This window comes from Phyllostomus hastatus, unplaced genomic scaffold (assembly GCF_019186645.2).
Source record: "Phyllostomus hastatus isolate PE091 unplaced genomic scaffold, TTU_PhHast_1.1 phas_scaffold_182, whole genome shotgun sequence".
NCBI classification, from domain to species: Eukaryota; Metazoa; Chordata; class Mammalia; order Chiroptera; family Phyllostomidae; genus Phyllostomus; species Phyllostomus hastatus.
The window spans coordinates 3,553,220-3,573,381 of record NW_025334013.1 but is presented as its reverse complement, the minus strand read 5'-3'; the positions used below and the strand labels follow the sequence as shown (position 1 = coordinate 3,573,381).

Below are 20,162 nucleotides of genomic sequence, written 5' to 3'. Positions count from 1 at the left end.
GTCGTCGGTGTGCGGTCTCCGGGGAGGCTGGGCTTCGTGTGGCCCACGCCGACAACGAGGTCTGGCTCCACGCCCGGCGGCACGCGAGCAATGAGGGGTTTGAGGAGAACACCTCTTCAGGTTGTCCGCCACGGAGAGGGGCGGCGCGCGCGTTTCAGCGGCGCTGCACGTGGGCCGGAGAGGGACCCTGGGGGAACCGAGGCATCGCGGGGCTTCCCGAGCTCGTTCCCCACAGCCTCGTACAGAAAAGGTCACGGCATTTGACCCTTTGTCCGCTGTGTTGCGAAGACGAGGAAGTCATGAAGGATTTCAAGCGCGAGCCACCAGGCGACACCGACACCTTCGAAACGTCCCCAGAAGGCGTTCATTCACACCTGTCATCCTCGCTAACCGCCACCGGGCAGGTCCCCGGCACCGCCTGTCCTCGGGTGGGCGGGCTGGACAGCCACAGCGGCCGAGTCCCCCCGGCCCCGCGTCCTCCGAGAGCGAGCACAGCCCCACAGCACTCCCACCCGGGGTCCCCGGCACCAGCGGAAGCCACCAGGTAGCCCCGGCTGCCGGCTAGCTTCTGTGCCACTGAGTTCAGGGCCGGGGCCGGCCCCCGCGTGAGCTGTCACTGCGTGACACCCCCAGTGGCGTGTTCAGCTCTGAGCCTCTCTTGCGGTCTCCCGGAGACTCTGCACAAATCTGTTCAGAAATTTCCAGGCAAAGGGACACCGCCGTGGTCTCCACCAGCATCTTGGGTGCTGAAACACGGGGATCCCAGCAGAGATCTCGGCAGGAGAAAGCGGGAATGAGAAGACGAAGGCCTGGGGATTAGAGGACCGTGAGCGCTGGACACTGGCCGCGGGCCAGAAGCGCGTCACCCAGGAGACCTGGGTGGGAGGAGCCCAGAGGCGGGGAGGGCCACGGCCACTCGCTCGGAACTGATGCGCCCGCGAGGGACACCCCGGCACGCGCGCCTGGAGGAGAAATCATTGACACGTGCTGTGCTCCCTCACGGGAGGCTTCCCGCGGGGCCCATCCGGACCCAGTAACAATCCGTATCCCTCCCCAGGAACAGCGAACCGGGCCTTCGATTCCCTTATCACCACAGGTACATGAATCATTAAGCTGCAAACCAGCAGAGGTCCAGTTTATCATACGCCACCTGGAATATTTAATAAAATGAATTCCAGATAATCAATCCGTGAGGAGTCAGCATCCCTCACACGTTCGCAGTAAACGTCTCCTCCCCGCACCCCTCACAAAGCTGCTGGCGAACCGTGGCGGCCGGGACGAAAGAGCACGGCCCGGGGTGTCTCGGGGTGCCGCACAAACACGGGAATGCGGACAAGCGGCCTCTGCGCCCTCCCTGCGGCCTGCCTGCTGGGGGCGGGCATCGTCACTCAACACGTCCAGGCTGTTTCCAAAGCCACTGCCAGCCCAGAGACACAGGTGGCTCGGCTTCTCTCTCTCCCACGACACCCTGGCCCTGTAACCCACCTTTGGCTCAGCTGTCCCGAAACACGGGAGCTCGGGGCGCCCCTTGGGGACTCACCCTGCCCTCCCCGCGGAGCCGCGGAGAGCGGAGCCCTGGGCACACGGGAGAAACGGGACACTGCCCAACCCCACTTCCAAGGTGCCCTTGGCAAAGGACGCTGCCCCTTTCTTCAGGCGGAGGACAAGGAAGCCTGTGTCCCCTGGACACGCCGCTACTGGAAGCAAGGAGAAAGAAGAGAGCCCGGCTCTCCCCGGACGGCACGACTCACAGCACTGCCTGACGTGACAGCTGGCATGTTGTGAACAAACGTGTTAATTCACTGCAGAATTATAAGCTGAGTGTGAACACCCTCAGGCTGCGAATGCAAGTTCTAGGACATACCACTGTTCAGATTTAAGTCCCTAAAAGGTCTGTGGTGCGTCCTTGGTCATCCCCCACCGGTCTCTCACCAGCTCCCAGAGTACGGTGCTCCTTCTAGAACCTGCTGCCATCATCCAGAACCGGGGTCAGCAAGCATCATCAACGGTCTGAATCCGGCCCTCAGATTGTCTTTGCAAATAAAGTTTTATTGGAACACAGTTCACACTCATTTCTTCACTAGCATCTATGACAACTACTGTGGCAGCTGAGACAGAGAGTGTCTGGCCAGTAAAACGGAAACTATGTACTGTCCAGCACTTTACAGAAGAAGTTCATCATTTCATCCGTCCATTCAGGAAACACTGTTTCCTGGGCCCCAGATGTACACCAGAGACCACGCCGAGCCCGGGCTGCAGCCGCGGCCAGCAAGGGCCCTGCTGCGTGGCGCTGCACGAGGCGGGAGGGGGCTGCTTCCTGCGGAGAAGACCGGGCCGAGGGGACCTCTCCATCACCGCCAGCGGGGGTGCTCTGCTGCCACAGCCCTGCTCATCTCTCCTTCACGGCCAAGGGCGGAAGGAGCAGTGATGGCTGGATATTTTCTCTTAAGTGCTGGGAGTGAAATCATGAATACCAGACCAACCTGTGAAATTTTCCTTTGGACTTTTCCTAAGATTAAATAAAAACAAAGCGCTCCCGCCTGGGGCTGAGCCGCCGAGGGAGGACCCTGAATGGTGTGCCAACCCTTTGCGGGGGGCCGGGCCTGTGCATCATGAGGCCCCTCCCCGACCCTTTGCTGGAGGCCGAGCCCCAGCAGACCCAGGCGCAGCCCGGGGGCCCACACCTCCAACGGGCCCGCAGGCGAGGCTGACAGTCTGACCGACGGACCGCGCCGTGGGGAGCAAGCAGCCCCAGGGCACAGGTTCCGCGTGGGTTCTGAGTGTTCTGCAGCAGGAAATCACGGGACGCCCTGAAGGGCACACAAGCATTACCAGGTGCTGGAATTAAGAAATGCAAAGAGAAATGAAAGCCATTTCATCTGTCTCGGAGAGAACCTCAGGAGCCAGCGAGGTGCTCTTTCGTGAAATCACCCGCCTTCCACCTACAGTCCCGGCCTCACACCCAGGCGGGGTGAGCGGGGAGCCGCTCAGCAGCCAGCACCCCCCTCAAGTGAGAGCCCTGCCAAAGCAGCCCCCCCACTCTCCAGCGGGAGGCTGTGTGAATAGCTGTGCCCTTCTTTCATCTGCGAAGCAGCGCCGTGAGGCCTCTCTGCCCACACCTACCGGGGGCACAAAAGCCCTTCGCTGCGCGTCTGTTTGCCCATCTTTGTTGGCGGGCCTGTGGGACAGAGCAGACAGGGCACCGTGGGCCTGGTCAGTTCGCAAAACACACCCCTCCCCTGTGTCCGCGACTGATGCCAGCTGAAGAGGGTTTGCGGGGGCGGGGGGTGACTCTTCTAGGACAAGCCTGGAGATCCGCGCCCTCTGCACACGGACCGCCCCACCCAGAGACAGCCGCGGCGCCCACGACAGGAGAAAATTTCGCCGGCCATACCAGGGAATCGAAAGATGCGGAGAAGATCAATGAGTTACTATTCAGCCAAGTGAAGGCCAGAAACACTCTTTACCCAACGCAGACAGCCGTATCTGGTCATTGACCGCGGGGGGTGGGACATCGGTCACGTCCTGAAAGGCGGCCCCAGCTGCCGGCGCGGCTGCCCGTTCCGCTCACGGAGTCAAGGCCGCGTCCCGGGGAGCATCGGACTTGGCACCTGCTGCGCGCCGGGGCCCAGCGGAGGAAGGCCCTCGGGCGAATCCTCACGGGGCTGGTCCGGGGTTCCCGCTGAGGGCGCACATGCTCAAACCCCCACTCGCGTGCTCGTGGGCTCACCAGCAGTGACGTTAGGGGGCCGTTACGGTAATAATTAAATGCAAGTTCGGCATACCAAGCTGACAGCCCGCCGCTCTACCTCTGACAGGGAGTTTCTAGCCCAATAAAGCTCAAGTTGAGTGTTTAAAAGGGGAACTGCAAGGTAGTTCACACACGGTAATCTGCCAGGGACAGAAGGAAGGCACAAACTACAAACGCATTTCCTTCGCGATCTTCCCGGCAGACCTTTCGCTCACACGCGGCTCCTCCTTTCTCGGGGTCCCAGCCCCCGCAGGGGCAGCACGCAGGGGCCCCGCGGTCCCGCCACTTCGGGACCTAAGAAGCGGGAGGGGCGCCAGGCCTGGCAGTGCGGGGTTCCCCTCGCACACTGTCTGGAGAGAAACGAACTCACTTCCTCAGGTCTCCAATAAGGACCATGCCGGAGCAGCCAACTGCCCGCAAGACGCAGAGGCAACGCACTGCTCTGACAGCCGGAGGGCTGCCAGAGGGAAATCCGGGGTGCCACGAATTGTGGGTTTCAGACACACAACAGGCACTACTTTAGTGTAAGTATATCCCGAGCACTGCATGCGACACACTGTGCTGAAAAAGTAATTCACTGTTCATCGGAGATGCAAATGTGACTGGCATCCCGTCTCACACGTGCGTGCACGCCCGTGTGGGGAGAGTGAGCTCACCGCCCTTGCGCCCAGAGGGAGCGGATCCCGGAAGCTGGAAGCTGCAGCTTCGGGCCAGTTCACAGCAGGAGGAGATGAGCACAGCTCGTTACCTTGCGTGCAGGTCGACCCGGGAATACCAAGAGCTCCCAAAAGGCTTGGATGAAGTCAGAGCTAAGGGGGCCCAGTCCCGCGGGCAGGTCCCACCGGGAGCTGGATGACGAACTCCCGGCCACTGAGAGCGTGGCGAGGGGCCTCCCTACCTCCTCCCAGCAGCCCCAGGTGGCTGCGGGAGCAGCGGGTTCCCGGGCTGGAGAAGCTGTGTGGTGGGGGCTCTCCCCCTCTGACTGGCTGGAGTCACAAGAAAGGGCGGCCTAGTGACCGGAAGGGGGCCCATCACTCCCACTAAAGACCTTCCTTTTCTCCAGTCTTACTTGAGACCTGGATTACGGTGCACAGTGCTGTACGTGAACCCTTCACTCCCCGAACTCCACGCTCTAAGGACACATCTTCTGGGATCGGGTGTTTGGAAGCCACCGTGGTATGGTGATGAGGAAGCCGGAAATCTGGAATCAGGCAGGCCTGGGTGGGATCTTGGCTCTGTTACTAACCAGCTAGGTACTGCTGCATTCACTTCTTGCCCTCCTGGAAATTCATCGCGTCTGCAAAAACGAGGACGCTGACAGTCCCTCCCCAGTAAGGACGTTGCCAGTCGCTGGGTGAGATGATGCACGTGAAGTGATGGACACGGGGCCAGGTGTCCATCAGGAGGTGCTCAGTGAGTGACACGGTCGTTGTTGCCGTTGCCGGCTGGCCGCGGTCGGGGAGGAGGGGGCCTTGGGGAGGAGCAGCGAAACCACCACGCCGGCCAGGCCTCCGGGAGCCCAGCAGCACTGCACAGGGAGGGCTGCGGCCGCCACTGAGAACTGCAGCTAGCTTAATGCTACTTATTAGTTAAAATTTTAATTTTAAGAGTTGGGTAGGGACTTGTCACCAGGGATGCCAGGCGATTAGAAATTAAGGAGAGACTACGGATTTGAGCTCCTGAATCGATTCCGCCCAAACACATCCCAGTAACAGGAAATTAAGTTTTAACGCGTTAGCGTACCAGCAGGACGCCGCACAAAACTCTGGATGAGTTCGAGTCAGAGAGAGCCCTGGGAGCTCCTCCCAGGTGCCACTGCACGACGGCCCTCTCCACTGGAGCTGCTCGTGAGGCCGGGACCCCACTGTCACCAGCGCTTGGCACCAGGCGGGAGAGGCAGCAGGACTGGGAGTCGGAGACCCGGGTTCGAGTCCCAGACGTGCGGCCACGACTGCATCGCAGGGTGGGGGAGCCCCCGATGAAGGGTGCCAATGCGGACCTGGTCAGTCTCACCGCTGGGAGCGATTCCTGTAGTGACCCGCCCCGAACCGTGCTCAGGGGAGCACGTCTATTTGAACCCCAGAACCTGTGCGTAGCCGTCGCCATGTCCTGTTGAAACGACCAGCTTCACGTTTCTGTTTTTCCAGAGTGACTCTGTCTCACTTGCCTCTCGATTGCGTACTTAACAGATCATCAGGGTCTAGGAACTAGGTTTTCCAGCAGCTGGAAAATAGCGGATAATGTGTGCGCATGGACCTGGGCAGAGCTGACAGGAAGTCGAGGGGGACACTTCCTTAAGAAGGGCACCGATGTCCTGGCGGGCACCCGCGGGGCGGGGATCCCAACTCCGCCTGCAGACGACCCAGCAGGGACCCCCGGGCGGCGCCGGGGTCACGAGGCCGGCCTGGGCTCAGGCAGACGCAGCAGAGACCAGACTCTGAGCGGGGACCGCTGACGCACAAACTGACCGACAGGCGCGCGGTGACGCTGAAAGGGAACGGCGTGAAACGACATGTCATGTCCACGGACCAGAACCACACAGTGGTGGGTTCCAGAACCAGAACTACGCGTTCTGCTTAAAACCCGCCACGGCAGCACGCAGACTCCCTGGGGGGGGGGCCTCCGCTGCAGAGCTGGTCCATCCGCCAGCTTCCTCCTTGTCTTTTCACCGCGCTCCCCCACACCGGGCTTGGGCGCCACACGGGTCGCGGCCGGCTATTTTAAATATTTTCCCACCCGCCGCAAGCGAGACACCTATTTATCTACGTCTGCAAGCAGAGCTGAGCGGGTCTGGCATTGCCACGAGGCAGACAGTTGTTTCATGCCCTGTTAATTCCTAATGCGGTAACTACAATATCATCCCCACTTCTAAAAGAGGTGCTTTTTTTTTTCCTTTTTAATATGTGGCCTCAGTGCCCAAATAAAGCACACCAGTCCTAATGAGGCCGAGTCCAAAAACATGACCTCGTTACCGCCGCCGCCGCCGCACTCACGGTGGGCTCGGGGCTCGCGAGCGCCTCCATGTCAGCAAAACCAAATGCTCTTCGCCGCCGAGAGGTCTGATTGGGGGTGACGGCTGGTGTTTCCGCCGGGCAGATGGTCCGGGCCAGGGGGGTCCCGTCCACCACGGAGCACGCTCGGTGGGGAAGGATGTCTTTGTGCAACCACAGTTGAGCCAGCGGCCTCTGCAGTGCCCGCCCACGGTCTCACCGGAAGGACGCCCGGCAAAGCCTGCCCCGCGAGCAGGGCGGAGGGAGCCCCATCCCCGCGAGGTGAACATCTGGCCCGACGGGGCTGGAAGGCACCGTCGCCGCACGCTCCCGGCACCCGCTGCTTTAAATCACACGCCTGTTTCACGGTGGCCTCCGTCACTGCCCACGGTGACTCCCCATCCGGACCCTGGTTCTGCCTGCCTCCAAACACCGCCGGGGCCCCTGCGTCTACGCCATCTCCGGAGCCCGGGGCAGCCCAGGTCCCCCTCCTCTGCACCCGCTCCACAAGGGGCCTTGTAACTCTCCACCCCAGCCCTCAACGCCCTGTGCTACAGCCGCACGCTTGGCCTTCTGCCGGCCTCCCCAAAATCACGGGGGTTCTTGCCACCACAGCACCCTCAGCACTTGTCCCAGCCCAGGTGGACAGCTGGCCGGCGGGTGGAGGGGACGTGCTGACTGGACCCGGAAAATGACAAATCCCGCCCGAGAGCCTGGGAGTGACTGGTGTGGGGGAGGGGGTGACGCCGCGTGCGCCAGGCCCGCCGGGCTCGGCCCCAGCTCCGCGCTGGCGTGTGGCGGGGAGGGGGCAAGAAACGCCCTGAGGCTCAGCCTCTCATCTGTGAAACGGGCACAACCCCCGGGGCTTTGTGCGGGTGTTTTGGTGGGGGCTGGAGGAGACGGCGTATCTGGTATCCAGGGGAACCGTCGGCCTGCGGCCCCTCTCCGCAGCGGGAGCCCAGCGGTGAGGCAGCCGGGAGGCAGGCGGCCCGCAGCTGCCCTGGGAGAGGTGCAAGGGCAGCCCGCACGCTTCCGGGGCCAGAGAAGACCCCGTGAGCTTGAGAAGGACCTTTCTATCTTGGACCCGAGAACGACACCCCCTCCAGCCGGCTTCACGCAGACCGCCAGACCCCTGGAGCGGCAATCCAGGAGGCAAGGGGACACTTTGGGGGTGCCCACTACTCTCAAGGAATCCCCCCATCAGTGCCCCCGATAAGCAGGCGCAAGTCTGTGTGCGAGGCAGGGCCGACGCCAGGCCTGCTGAGATCTCATCGCATGAGACACTGACATCGCAGCACCTGCCTGCTCCTCCCGCCGACCTTTGTCATCCCCGAAGCCTTATCGGGCCGGCGTCGCCTGGGCTCGCAGGCAGGACAACTCATCACGGACCTGGCGGCTCGTCGGCTCCAGACGCACTGCCCCGTCCTGCGCCTGCCTGAGGAAGTCAATGTGCCTTTGGGTGGCCTGTGTACTTTGGGGGGCCCCGGCCTCCGAGAACAAAGGAGCCAGACTGCTGAGCGGCTCCCAGGGCAGGGCTGGGAGCTCTGCTGACCTGGGGGAAGGCTCACGGCCAGGGGTATGTTAAGTGGTGCGTCCAAATGTCTCTATCGCGTCCTTGAACTGAGGGAGCCAGCTCGGGTGGCAGGAAATCACAGCTCCGGGGCCCACGCAGGGTGGTCTGCCTCCCCCAGGGAGGGTTGGCTGGCACGGCGCCTGGCAGGACGTGGGCGCTGCGTCACTGGGAACTGCCCGAATGAACCCACAGGAGAAAGCAGGGGCCGAACTGGGCAGCCCCTCCTCCTGCAAGATGCAACCCCCCCCACCCATGTATCCACAGCGCAGTTGCCTGGGTGGAAGGGACCACCCGCCTGCTGTCCCTGCACGACCTCAGGGCCGCCCGGCCAGCAGTCCGGACCGGGGCACCTCCAGGGGCGGCGTCAGGGGCATGCACAGTCACTCCCGCCGGCACAGTCTTTCTCTGGGGCTGTTCACGCAACACGCCCACGGCGGACAACCCACGGCGAGGGGCTTCCCTCAACACAAGAACGTGCGTGTCTGGACATGACGGAAGAAAGCCCAAATTTGAACTGAGTGGGCTCCCAGCTCTCACCCACCAGTGTGTGACAGGGTGAGGGACAAGTGGCACTTCCGAGGGCGGGTGGGCAGGTAATTGGCGCAGCCACCCCGGAGCAACTGAGCCGCGTCCAGGAAGACTGAAGCCGCTCGGCCCTCCCACCCGGCCGTCCCGGGCCCGGTCACACACATGCACACACAGACACGAAGCACTGTCGTGCACAAGACCACGACAGAACCCGCAAGTCCGCCCCCTCGACAGTGGCTCAGTGCTGCCACGGGGGAACACAGGTCAGAGCGGTCCAAAGGGACGCGGAGACCTGAGCGTCAACACTGGCACGGCTCCGCCACGATGCTGGGGGGAAGCAAGCCAGGGAACGCTCTGTAAGTCACACCCTGCCCCCCGGCTTCGGGGGCTTGGCTGGCAGTCCCCCCGCCTGGGAAGCCTCTCTGGCTACCGTGGCCGCTCTGCACCCCTCAGCACTCTCACCCCGAAAGTGCGGGCTCTGCACCCCTCAGCACCGTCTGTGACTCTGAGTTACAGACGAGGCCGTCCCCTCGGTTTGACTCTGGCTCCCGTTTCCCTGCAGCCCCCGCGGGGCCCTGTGCCGAGCGGGGCCCCGTCAGAGCTTGCCGGAGGGCGGGGTGGGACAGCGTCCTGAGCCCCGTGGGTGGGGCCGCCACACCATGCCCTCACCCGGGGGGCCCCTCCGTCCCAGGACCTGAGAGCACACCCCCGTGTCGCCGGCCAAGGCATGTCCGAGCCCACCTGCTCTTCCTACCGCTGCTGACACTTGCGCCCGGGGAGTCATGGGAACCCCTCGCGGTCCTGCGCATCCCTCCCCCACTCCTCCGTGTTCAGAGGGTCCAGATGGCCCCCACCCGCATGCCCACATGTTAGACCTCAAGTGCGGGACCCACAGTAACCCTGAACACGAACCCGGCCTAACAATAACCTTGAATCGCTCTGAGCACGCCCAGGGACATTCCGCACTCACAGCACCGGGGAGAAAGGGGACGCAGACCTCCGTCCCCCCGGGCGTCTGCGTGGCTGCCCAGGAAGAGTGCCACCTCGCTGGTACGTACAGCCAAGTTCCCGATTCACGTGCCACTGGAGCGGAACTTTCCCGGTGACCCGTGGGCCCAGGGGTCAAGTGAGTTCCCATGGACCCCACTCCTCTGGAGAGCGCCCTGGTTCTCGGCCCCCTACCCTCTCCCCCACCGTCTCCTCCACTGAGACCAGGACGGACCCGCACAGCCCTCGGGCCCGGGTAACAGAGGCTGGGCCGTGTGGCCAGTCACGGCACACCCCAGAGCTGGTCCAGACAGCACGTTCGGGGCAGTCTGCACTGTGACGTCTCTCACCGTGCGTGGACTCCACCACGCTACGCTAACATCGGGCGCAGGAGAACACAGGGAACTGGAATTCCCCATGCCAGGACTTTTCTTCGTTCGTCATCACAAAGCACTGTTATTAGGTGTTTAAAAAAACCACAGAAAACATAAACCAAAGCTCTCTCTCTCGGTGGGGTAGTAGGATAAAAGCCATTGGATGCTATTTTTAACACGCAGACAAGTGCACGATTAATCTAGAAAAGGTCATGACGGCAAGTTCGTCGAGAAGAACGTCAGCATGGAGGGGGAGCGGCCGAGCCTGCGAGGGCTCACGGTGCTGGCGAGCCACCCCGGCACTAGTGGGCTCCGGAGCCCTTCCTGTGACCGCTTTGAACGACCAGACGGAGCACAAGCCCGCTTCTTGGCTCCTGGCTGAGACAGCCCCTGCCCCTCCCAGGAAGACCCTTCACGAGGACCCACAGGACGCAGAGAAGCAGGTGCTCACTGCTGAGCCGGCTGCGAACGCACCACGGCCCCGTTCTTTCTTCTGGCGCTGTGGCGCGTGGCTTGGGCCCTGGAACCCTGGGAAGAGGAACCAGGGGACGTGCCCACGGCTGCCCGGGGGAGCATCTGTGCCATCAGAGCGGCAGGGAGACTGGACTGCACCCAGTCTTCCCTGGGACCCAGACGGAAGTTTGCATGAGATCCCGGGATACGTTCTGCAGTCTCACCGCCAGCCGCCCCAGCCTGGCAACGACAACCCCGCACACCCTCCCGGCCCATCGGGTCACCCGTGACACCTGCCAGCTCCCTGAGACCGAACCACACCGGGGGGCACAGCAGGGTGTGTTGGTAGAGGGGTGAGGCCACGCTCTACTTGGGGGTCACCAGCTCCCTGGGGGCCACCCAGGCCACCCTGGGAGGAGACCCCGGAGGCGGCTCCCCCTCCCCGGCACCTGCAACTCTCGGCGCACGTGGAGGCCCCTCTGGGATCAACACAGAGCACGATGCTGCGGGAACCCCGCCGATTCCGGCCTGCACTCCAGTGGCCCCCCGCGGGGCAGGACTGTCTCAGTGAGATGGGTTTCACGGAGAACCCGACCAGGGGACTGCGGGGTGAGAAGGGAGAAGAAGAGAAGACCAGCAGGGCCTTGGCAAACGAGAGCGCGCCCGACAGGGCCGGTGGGCCCCCAAGCCCTGGGACGGGGCAGTCCCATCCTCGGCGCGGCCCGGGAAGGGCAGCGGTGGGGCCGGCCCCCATCTTTACCTCCACTCCCTGGACCTTCAGCTTCATGTGGTCCTCGCGGGTCGTCTTCCCGTCTTTCCGCTTCTTCCAGCAATACCCGTCCTTCCGGTACTTCACCTTCTTCCTGTTGTAGAGGATCATCGAGCCATTCTGCGGCCTGGGAACAACAAAGGGTTAAGTTACCGAGAGAGCCGAGCGGGAGACAAATTTATGGAGAGAGAGAGAGGGGCCGCAGACCAGGAAAGGACTCTGCAGGAGAGCAACATTCCACAGTCGCTGGAACGTCATTTTTCACCTTTTATTGCAGCTCCCCGGATTAACCATGCTTTACGGCCGGCCAAAATTTGCTTGTGGATTTGGTGCCTAATGAATTAAATGTGTCAATGATAGGCTGAAAAACATCCCCTTAGTAATCGTCGCCATCTAATCGGGATATACGATGCCCGGGGCCTGGGCTCCGCGTCGCAAAGGAGGAAAGACAGAGCAAGCAAGGACAGCCAGGCTGTCGCGGCGGCCCCGCAATATCTTATCTCTCCCGGAAAGATTTTCCGCCTATCTTTTAATCCATCACCCAGCATTAGGAAGTAAATAAGTTCACGCGGACGCAGGACGACTATGTGAGGGACAGGCCGATGGGGAAGGCGCGTCTCGGGGCTGAGGGCTCCCGATTCGCCGCCTGCGCGGGATCAGGGCCGCGACGGGGCAGCCAGCGCGCCCTCCCCGGGAGCTAAGTGCCCGGTTCCTTCCCATCTGGGCTCCAGCTGTCGGAGGACCCAGGGGCCGCCAGGTAAATTTGTCTGTTCGGCCCACCACCTCCGTATCTCACGAAAACAGTTGCTCTCTTGCTAAATGCTGCGAGTGGGGTGGCTGCTCCGGTGCCATTTAAAAAGCACACATGAGAAGCACCTTAAATTTTCCTCCAAGAAGCCTCGCCTGCGCCACGGGGAGCAGAGGGGCTCCTGTGCCCCACCCCCCACAGTTGCAGCTGCCACGGGTTCTGGTTTGGAAGCGCCAAGGGGACGCAGAGGCACACTCCCGTGGCGGCGGTGGGTGGGTGCTGCGGGCAACCACCTCCGGACAGAGCTCTGGCAGGTGCGGGTGGGTCCGACCTTCAGGGACGACTCCCCAGGAAACGGACAGCACGCCCCCCGTCCTCCACCCCTGCCCGCGGCCACTCCGTGCCGCTCTGCACCTGGACGCTCAGCACAGAGGAAGGAACAGCACGTGGCCGTGCACGCACGAGACCCGCTCGGTGGGCGTTCCATGTCACTCCCGGCTGGTGCAGAGCAAGGGGCTTCTTCTCAGGCCAGGTGGCTCCGCCGCTCCGCCACAGCCGAGGCGAGGGGGTGACCAGCCCCCTCCCCGGGGCCCGGGTCAGGAGCCTCCGCCCCGTCCCTCTCCGCCCCTGTGGACAGCAGGGCCATTTCACAGGCAGGCACAGGACATGGGCTCCTGCTGTCTTACTCTTCTACCGTGTGGGGGGAAAGAAAACCATGCCGGGACTGCCATGCCACGACGCCGCGCCAGGGTGTCAGCGGCTAACTGCAGCTCCTCCCCAGCAGGGCTGTGCCCGTCAGCCACAGGGGAGGGACGACCGAACACCAGTTCCGCGGGAATGTTAGTCTCCCGGCCCTTCGCGGTTTGCCGCTCGCGGCGCAATCGGTTTGTGTCTGTCGGTTTCCGCCCTCAGTCGGCCCAGAGGACAGCCGTGCGGAAACAGCTCCCTGTGCCTGTCACAAGGCTGTCACCGGACGGTCCCTGTGTGGCCCTGACAACCTGACAGCCCTCTTCCATCTCTCTGCAGCAGGCAGGCGGGCTGGAACACAGCGCTGGCTGGGGCCCTGCCCCGGGCGTGGGCACCTGGCCTTCGGAGCGCGGCAAGCCCCGCCCCCGGAAGACCGGGAGGCAGGCCCCAGGTCCCACTGCTGAGCTCACGGCCGCGGCCCCAGGAGCAAGCGAAGGGCTGTGTCTGACCCGGCAGACGGCTCTGCGCTTGTCTCCACCCCCCTGAGCCTGCTGAGAGTGTGGCGGACGGGGAGGCCCCAGGCCCCCCACGCCCCGTCTGCTGCCAGAGACACGGCCTCAGCGCAATCCGGCAGCCTGTGGGCTCAGACGGCGCCCTGCCCTCTTGCCCCCCCAAACCTGGTCAAGAACCTCGGCAGTGTCTTCAGGCCACCTGTCCCCAGACCGTAACTGGTGAGACTCCCCAAAACACTGCCACAGCCACAGTCAGAGTCACAACTGCAACCTGCGCGAGGAGACCCATCTCCTTCTGGTGACCTGACCTTTATTTTTATTTTTATTTTTTAAAAGGTTTTATTTATTTATATTTAGAGAGGGAAGGGAGGGAGATAGAGAGACAGAGAGAAACATCAATGTGCGGTTGCTGGGGGTCATGGCCCACAACCCAGACATGTGCCCTGACTGGGAATCGAACCTGCGACACTTTGGTTCGCAGCCCGTGCTCAATCCACTGAGCTACGCCAGCCAGGGCTTGTAATCTGACCTTTGTATTTGCGGGGGGAGCAGACTATGTAACCCCAAAATACGCCACTTGGACATGCAGATTATTTTGAGCTGAAGGCAATCGAGGCCTAACAAATTCAAGAAGAGTCTTTTTTTTTTTTTTTACCTCTCTTCCAAGTAACGGGAAAAGCTATGTGGGGAGCCTGCACCAGGAAGAGAGCTATAAGGCTTCTTTTTCTGCGGGGCAGAGCAAGCATCTGTCTACCCTACATGGGCTCTCCCCGTCTTCCTGAGAGCTGCCTTCCTCCCCTCTGTGGTCCGGGCCCCTGCCTCCCCACCTTAGCTTAGGACGGCATAGAGGCCTCAGTTCTCGGACCCTCTGGGAGCCTCACCTTTGGAGGGCTCTCTGGTGTGTACAAAATTAGACTTGGATTTTTTTTCTGCTGCCATTCTGTCTCACGTCAATCTACTACTGCACCAGGCAAAGAACCCGGAAAGGAGAAGGGAAAAGGTTTCGCCCCTTCAGTTCCGGCACCTAACGTGGGGCTGGACACCGCTCCCTCCGGGGCCACTGCGGCTGAACGGCCCCGAGACCCAGGACAAGTGCCAGCAGGAGATGAGACTCTCACCCCCTCGGGCCCCCAGATGTCTGCCGGCGGGTCCCCTGGAGGCGAGAGTGGGGCAGGGCCTTGCCCTTTCTAATCTCAGATCAGCAGGGGAGAATACCTGGGGAGCGGTTCCCCAGGTGCGGAGACCGTTTTTCTGCCACTGTGTCATGCGTCTGAAGGAGGAGAGCCGCACGGCAGCACGCAGGCACCGGGTCCTGCACGCCCGCCGTCGGAGCCGGACTCACAGCCCAGGGAGTCCACGGCCCCGCCCCCCCCCCCCCAGACCGGCGTTAGCTTGGGCAAACGCTGCTGTGCGTCCCCCGCGGGGACACCGGGCGAGGTTACGTCCGGAGAGCTGGGCTTGGTGACCAGGGAGAATACTCTGTCTGGCCTCCACCAGCCCGCGGGGCCGGCTGGGGTATGCACCCCCATGCACTGGGCGGCCCGTCACACAGACCGGGGTCCTGAGACAGGGAGGTCACAAGGAGTATTCTCCTTGACTGTGCCAGCTCTCCGGGGAGTTTGTCAGAAGGGGGCCCGGGCCACAGGGGGCCTTCATTGTCTCGCTAGCGTCAGACAAGCCCCATGCCAGGGGCGCCTGCTGGTGTGTCTGACCAGCTGGTCTGGACTGGAGGTGCCTCGCGTCCTCGTGGGCGACCGCACCACCTGCAGTACCTGGCTCTTACCGCTCGTGACAATGACAAGGAAGGTCATTTTCTTTCGGAAGGTAAATGAGAATGAACTTTCCGGATCTTGTCAAAGGGCTGCGTCCTGGCACCCTCTCTTTGGATGCCCCTGGGGCCCACAGTTAAGACGTAAAAAGGTTTACTGGTTTGAGTCGTTACCGAGGATTTAACCTAAGATCCTACTCATCTATGATCAGATAACGGGTCCTTTGAACTGACTGTATTTAAAATCAAAATTCTCTTCAGAGAGAGCTCTCATCCCAAACAGTTGTCTCACTGGTACCAATGGCAAGACCAAGTTGCAAAGTGAATACAAAGGAACAGAGCCTTAATAAGGTAGAAAATAGAAATACACTTAAAACCAAAACTAAAGTCACATCCGACATAGAGTCCCCCTTCTTCAAATCTGGCTCCACCTCTGCAGCAAATCGTAGCCCCCCCACACCTGCACCTGCACCTGCACCTCCCACGCCTGCCCTAGGGTCCCTCTCCCCGTAAAATCAGAGAGCACTCCAGCCCGATGACCCCTGGGCACCCAGGCTGCCTGTGTAAATGCGGGAAGTGGGAAGCGAGGGAGTGGATTAGCAGAAGCCCCGGGGGTGGGGGGCAGGGGCAGACAGAGGGGCTCACTTTCCCAGCTTGTCACCGGCTTCGCCACCTTTGCAGGCAGGCAGGCAGGCAGGCACATCTCAGACACCCGCCCCAGAAACCTGTGTCCCCCGCACGGCAGCAGGCCTTTCACACTATAAAGCCCTCTCACCCTCCCTTTCAGAAGACCCAACCACATTCAAAGAGGGATTTTAAACCAGGAATGGCCATTTCACAGCCCCATTCACAGGGGCCTTCTCAGGGGGGGCTATTCCCACCCGTGGCTGACAAGCCGGAAGCCCCCAGAGGAAAACCCCCAGGGAGGAGACAGACACCACCCCCCCCCCCACCCTCCTGGGAAAGGCCGGGAAGCGGCTTAGCTGGAGGCTGGTGCTCAGGACCAAGAGCAACCCTGGTGGGGGCCGCTCCCCTGGGTAAACTGGTCTAAGGTTAACCTGAGCCCCTACGAAGGAAGAACCTGAGACCTTCGCTGAAGGCTTTACAAAGACTTTTCAAAGGCGCATTGCACTGAACCCTGAGGTCCCAGGACGCAGGCATCTTCCAGTGTCCACCTCAGCAGACAACTCCCTCCCTGGTGCAAAGAGGCAGACTCAGAATCGTGTGGTTGGGCAGGCTAGTCACCCTCGAAGCACTGTCGTGGAAAAGGCTCCCCAATTCTTTGAGGGTAGCGCGAGGAACAGAGATGAGAAAGGGGTAAGAATCCCGGTCCTTGGTTTCCAGCTTCGGTGCTCAGGGGAGGACGAGCAGAACTCCGAGAGTGACTCCCAGTCCGCGCGGACGCCGCTGCCCGAGGACGGCACAGACACTGGGGCCTCGGGACGCTGGAGCGACCCCAGACTTCTGCTAACAGACGAACAGTCCCCCAGACTCTGGGGAGAAAACTTGCTCCCTTTCCGTAAATCTTACCACATCTATGAAACACACACACTCCAGATGGTAACCAAAATACTTAAGGCTGAAGGAAAAAGGTGGGGGGGGATTTTGGGGGCAGGTCTTAAAATACAAACTGCTACAAATCTGTCTGGGCCCAAATCTAACTCAAAGCCTCCTTAAGATTACTTGTCAAGAACAAATACAAGTCTTCAAAGTATTCTCCACAAATACTAGTGCAGAGCTAAAACAAGAGCTTTAATTAGTCACTGGAGCAGATAACCTTACCTGGCCGCGTCTGCCGATGTGCATTCGCTGTCACTTGTAAACTAGTGAGTTTGATGTTGTACTGGATTCACGGCTGAAGGTTTCAGATGGAAGCTGTGTGAGGTCTGTGTGTGTGTGTGTGTGTGTGTGTTCACGCATGTCCATGGGTGTATGTTACATATGTGTAATCCTTTCCTGTCGCCGGAGGGTATTGCCAAAATTGATTTGTAAAAGAGCACTATGTAATTGTCTTTAAATTCAGCGCTTAAGAACTAAATATTCCTAAAACTCAAATATAAAAACAAACCCAGCCCTGGCTGGTATAGCTGGCATAGCTCAGTGGATTGAGCTCGGGCTGCAAACCAAAGCATCGCAGGTTCAATTCCCAGTCAGAGCACATGCCTGGGTTGCAGGCCACGGCCCCCAGCAACCGCACATTGATGTTTCTTTCTCTCTCTCTCTCTTTCTCCCTCCTTTCCCGCTTTAAAAATAAATATAATCTTTAAAAAAATAAATAAAAACAAACCCAACCTGTTTTTCAAGGTTACATGTTCTAACACGGTTTTCAGCAAATAAAAGCTAGCCTGTTGGTTGGTTTCATTACCACAGGCACATCTTTACAGTGACTAGCATTGAGCGTGATACTTGCATCCTACCTAGATTTACTGCAGTCACGTGACCTCAAGTTATCTCTACTACAAAATTTGTCGGCACAGAAAGTAATTTAAGATGATGGCTAACTGCTTTAGTGTCTCATGAAATTTTCATGAGTAATCATCTATTAAGAACAGGAGAATTAGATAGATGCAAGTGGAATAAGAGTTCGTACGTGAACTTTTCAACAATAATTATGTTTTATAGTCAGTCTATTTAAACAGTTTCCCAGATCTTTTTGGTAACTTGAAATCTCAGAGCTTTACTAAATTAAATTAAATGATGGGGCTTTAGTAACTATCTAGATCACTTCCAAATAAGATAAGACACAGAAACATCTATTAATAGACATAAGTTGATCCACTTTTGGCTTCTTATTGCAGAGACACCAAACGTATTTCGATGTGCAGTAACATGTCTTGTGCCGCATTTTAAAAAGGTACAGTAAGAAAGCGGAGGCTTTTAGAGACTATAAAATAAATATATTCATAAACTTGCCAATCTAAAAAAATGCTGGTATAACAGGCAGGTCACAACTGCTTAGTTTTCACTAGAAATTAAGGTTTCTAAGGGTTAAGACTTCTAGTTACTATATGCAATTAAAACTTGCTGAGATAGTAAGGGAAGTATCTCCACGTGCCAGGGAAGCAGAAAATGTGTTTTCAGAAAAAGCAGGTATGAGGCATGGAGCTGAATTTTTGTTGAGGGAAAAGAAAGTAATTTTGTCCTGATTTTAAACGAGTTATATCAGAATGGGAAAAAGGAAAAACACAGGACAAAATCTCAATAAAAGAAATACAGAAGCTTTGTGAGAACAGAAATCTTGGGAAAGAAATTTTAGTGTGTGGTTAAACTGGCTAAGGTTGGCATGGATACAATTGTTTTTAAAAATGAAAAAATGAATTTTAATATCACAAGCACACTGGTGCAAAGTTAGAATTTGGTTCTCTCTGTGTTAAAAGGACAACATTTTCTTGGGTTATTGATCTCCTCTGAATAAGAGATGGTGAAAGGTTGGGTTTTGGTTTTGGTTTTTAACCTTCTGGGTAAACCTGCCTAGAAAGCAAAGATTTTGTGTTTTATCAGAATAATTTCCTGTGCTTTGTGTTAACTTTATCACCAAGTCTTGTATTACATAAGTAAACCTCGTCTTTCCAATATTAAGAGCTGAGTTTTGCTCAGAACTATGTAGCCCCTGTATTTGCCTTTGAGATCTTTTGTTATCACTTCGGTTACATGGATAACTAAGTAGGGCTTCATCATAATCTTCGGTCCTGTTTAATACCGTGTCCAAACCTTTGACATTTTTGATGCCTTCCCTCCGAATTGAATTCTAAATAAAGTCCTTTTGTCCTTGAAATAACTTGGGGGTTTTTTGGGGGGGAGGGAGGGTCTCTGGAACATCTTAAAAGATTTGTTCTCTCTCCTTATAAAAAGGAAGATGTTAAACTAATAAAAAAACATTTGATATGTTAAATTACTTAGGAGTCTTCTTCAGATGAGAAGTAATACTAAACCTTCTTCTTTGCATTACGTTTACACAGGCAGATAAGTGTTCAGCAATTGTATGAAATCCTTAGAAATCAGACGTCCTGGAATAATGTTGGCACTTATAATTCTAGTAATCGTCTTAAAATGTTGTGTTGCAGAAACCAAGTTTCCTGTCATTGCATTGTAAGGAACTCTCAGCAGATTTCTGACCATGACCATTTTAAAGATTTTTGTCATTTTCAGAAAGTCATTATTTTACTCTGATGCTTTTGCAAAAAGTGTTCCTGCAAAGTGTTTCATCTTCAAAGAAAAACGTGGGAAGAACTCTGGCAAGTACCCTCAGACGCAGTGTCTGTGGACTTGCAGGTCACACCGCCGAACTGGGTAAGAAGTACAGAAGTCTAATGAAAAAAAAAAAACAAACCCGATGGCTTCATAAAATTGCTAACAAAAAAGTCAACAAGAATTCATTACATGGGACTGAATGAACTAATGAGGATGATTATAATTTTTATGACTTTGCGTTTAAAATATTGCTGCTTCTTTAATCTTTAGTTTTCCAGTTATAAGCAAACCTTTCCTCTTAAGCTATCTGTGACTTACGGCAATCGAGTAACATACATTTTTCTGGACGAGGATGAAACATTGATCGTTTTCTCTCTACCAGATCCGCCCCGAACTGGGAAACTCTTGGTGAGTATTCTCATTTCCACAACGCAGGGGAAGTGAGAGATGCAATAAGGCTCCAGCAGCTCCAGCAGCAAAGGTGCCTGGGAAATGTTGGGCTCTCGGTATAACTGTTTGTGACCCTTGAACTCTCTGTAGCCTCAGGCTTGGCTGACTACCCAGAAAACGCAGAATGCCACCCAAAGATAAACGTCAGGCCCCAAGGAAGAAGGTGAATGCAAGCACAGAGTGTGGGTAACCGCCTGATGCTATCTGTTAACTTAGAAATGCACTGTACCTCCTGGCGGTCTGCGTGACTGCCCAGCACCTGGTTTTACTGATAACCCCCTATGAACAGGCATCCTGTCCGGGGAGGCAGTGGGTCCTTCTGGGCCGGCCACCACGGGGTGCAGCTGCCTTGCCCACGAGTGGAAGTTTTTCCTGTTAAAG

The 20,162-nt window shown here is 58.0% G+C and overlaps 1 protein-coding gene across 12 annotated transcripts in view; it reads right to left on the bottom strand.

Annotated features, from left to right (window-relative positions):
• Positions 1-20,162, bottom strand: part of CAMTA1 (calmodulin binding transcription activator 1) — a 731,766-nt gene that overhangs the window by 347,730 nt on the left and 363,874 nt on the right. For all 12 annotated transcript variants that reach the window (XM_045858544.1, XM_045858545.1, XM_045858546.1 and 9 more), the window contains one exon: positions 11,417-11,552. In XM_045858544.1, coding sequence (XP_045714500.1) covers positions 11,417-11,552 — 136 coding nt within the window. The remainder of the gene's footprint in view (positions 1-11,416; positions 11,553-20,162) is intronic.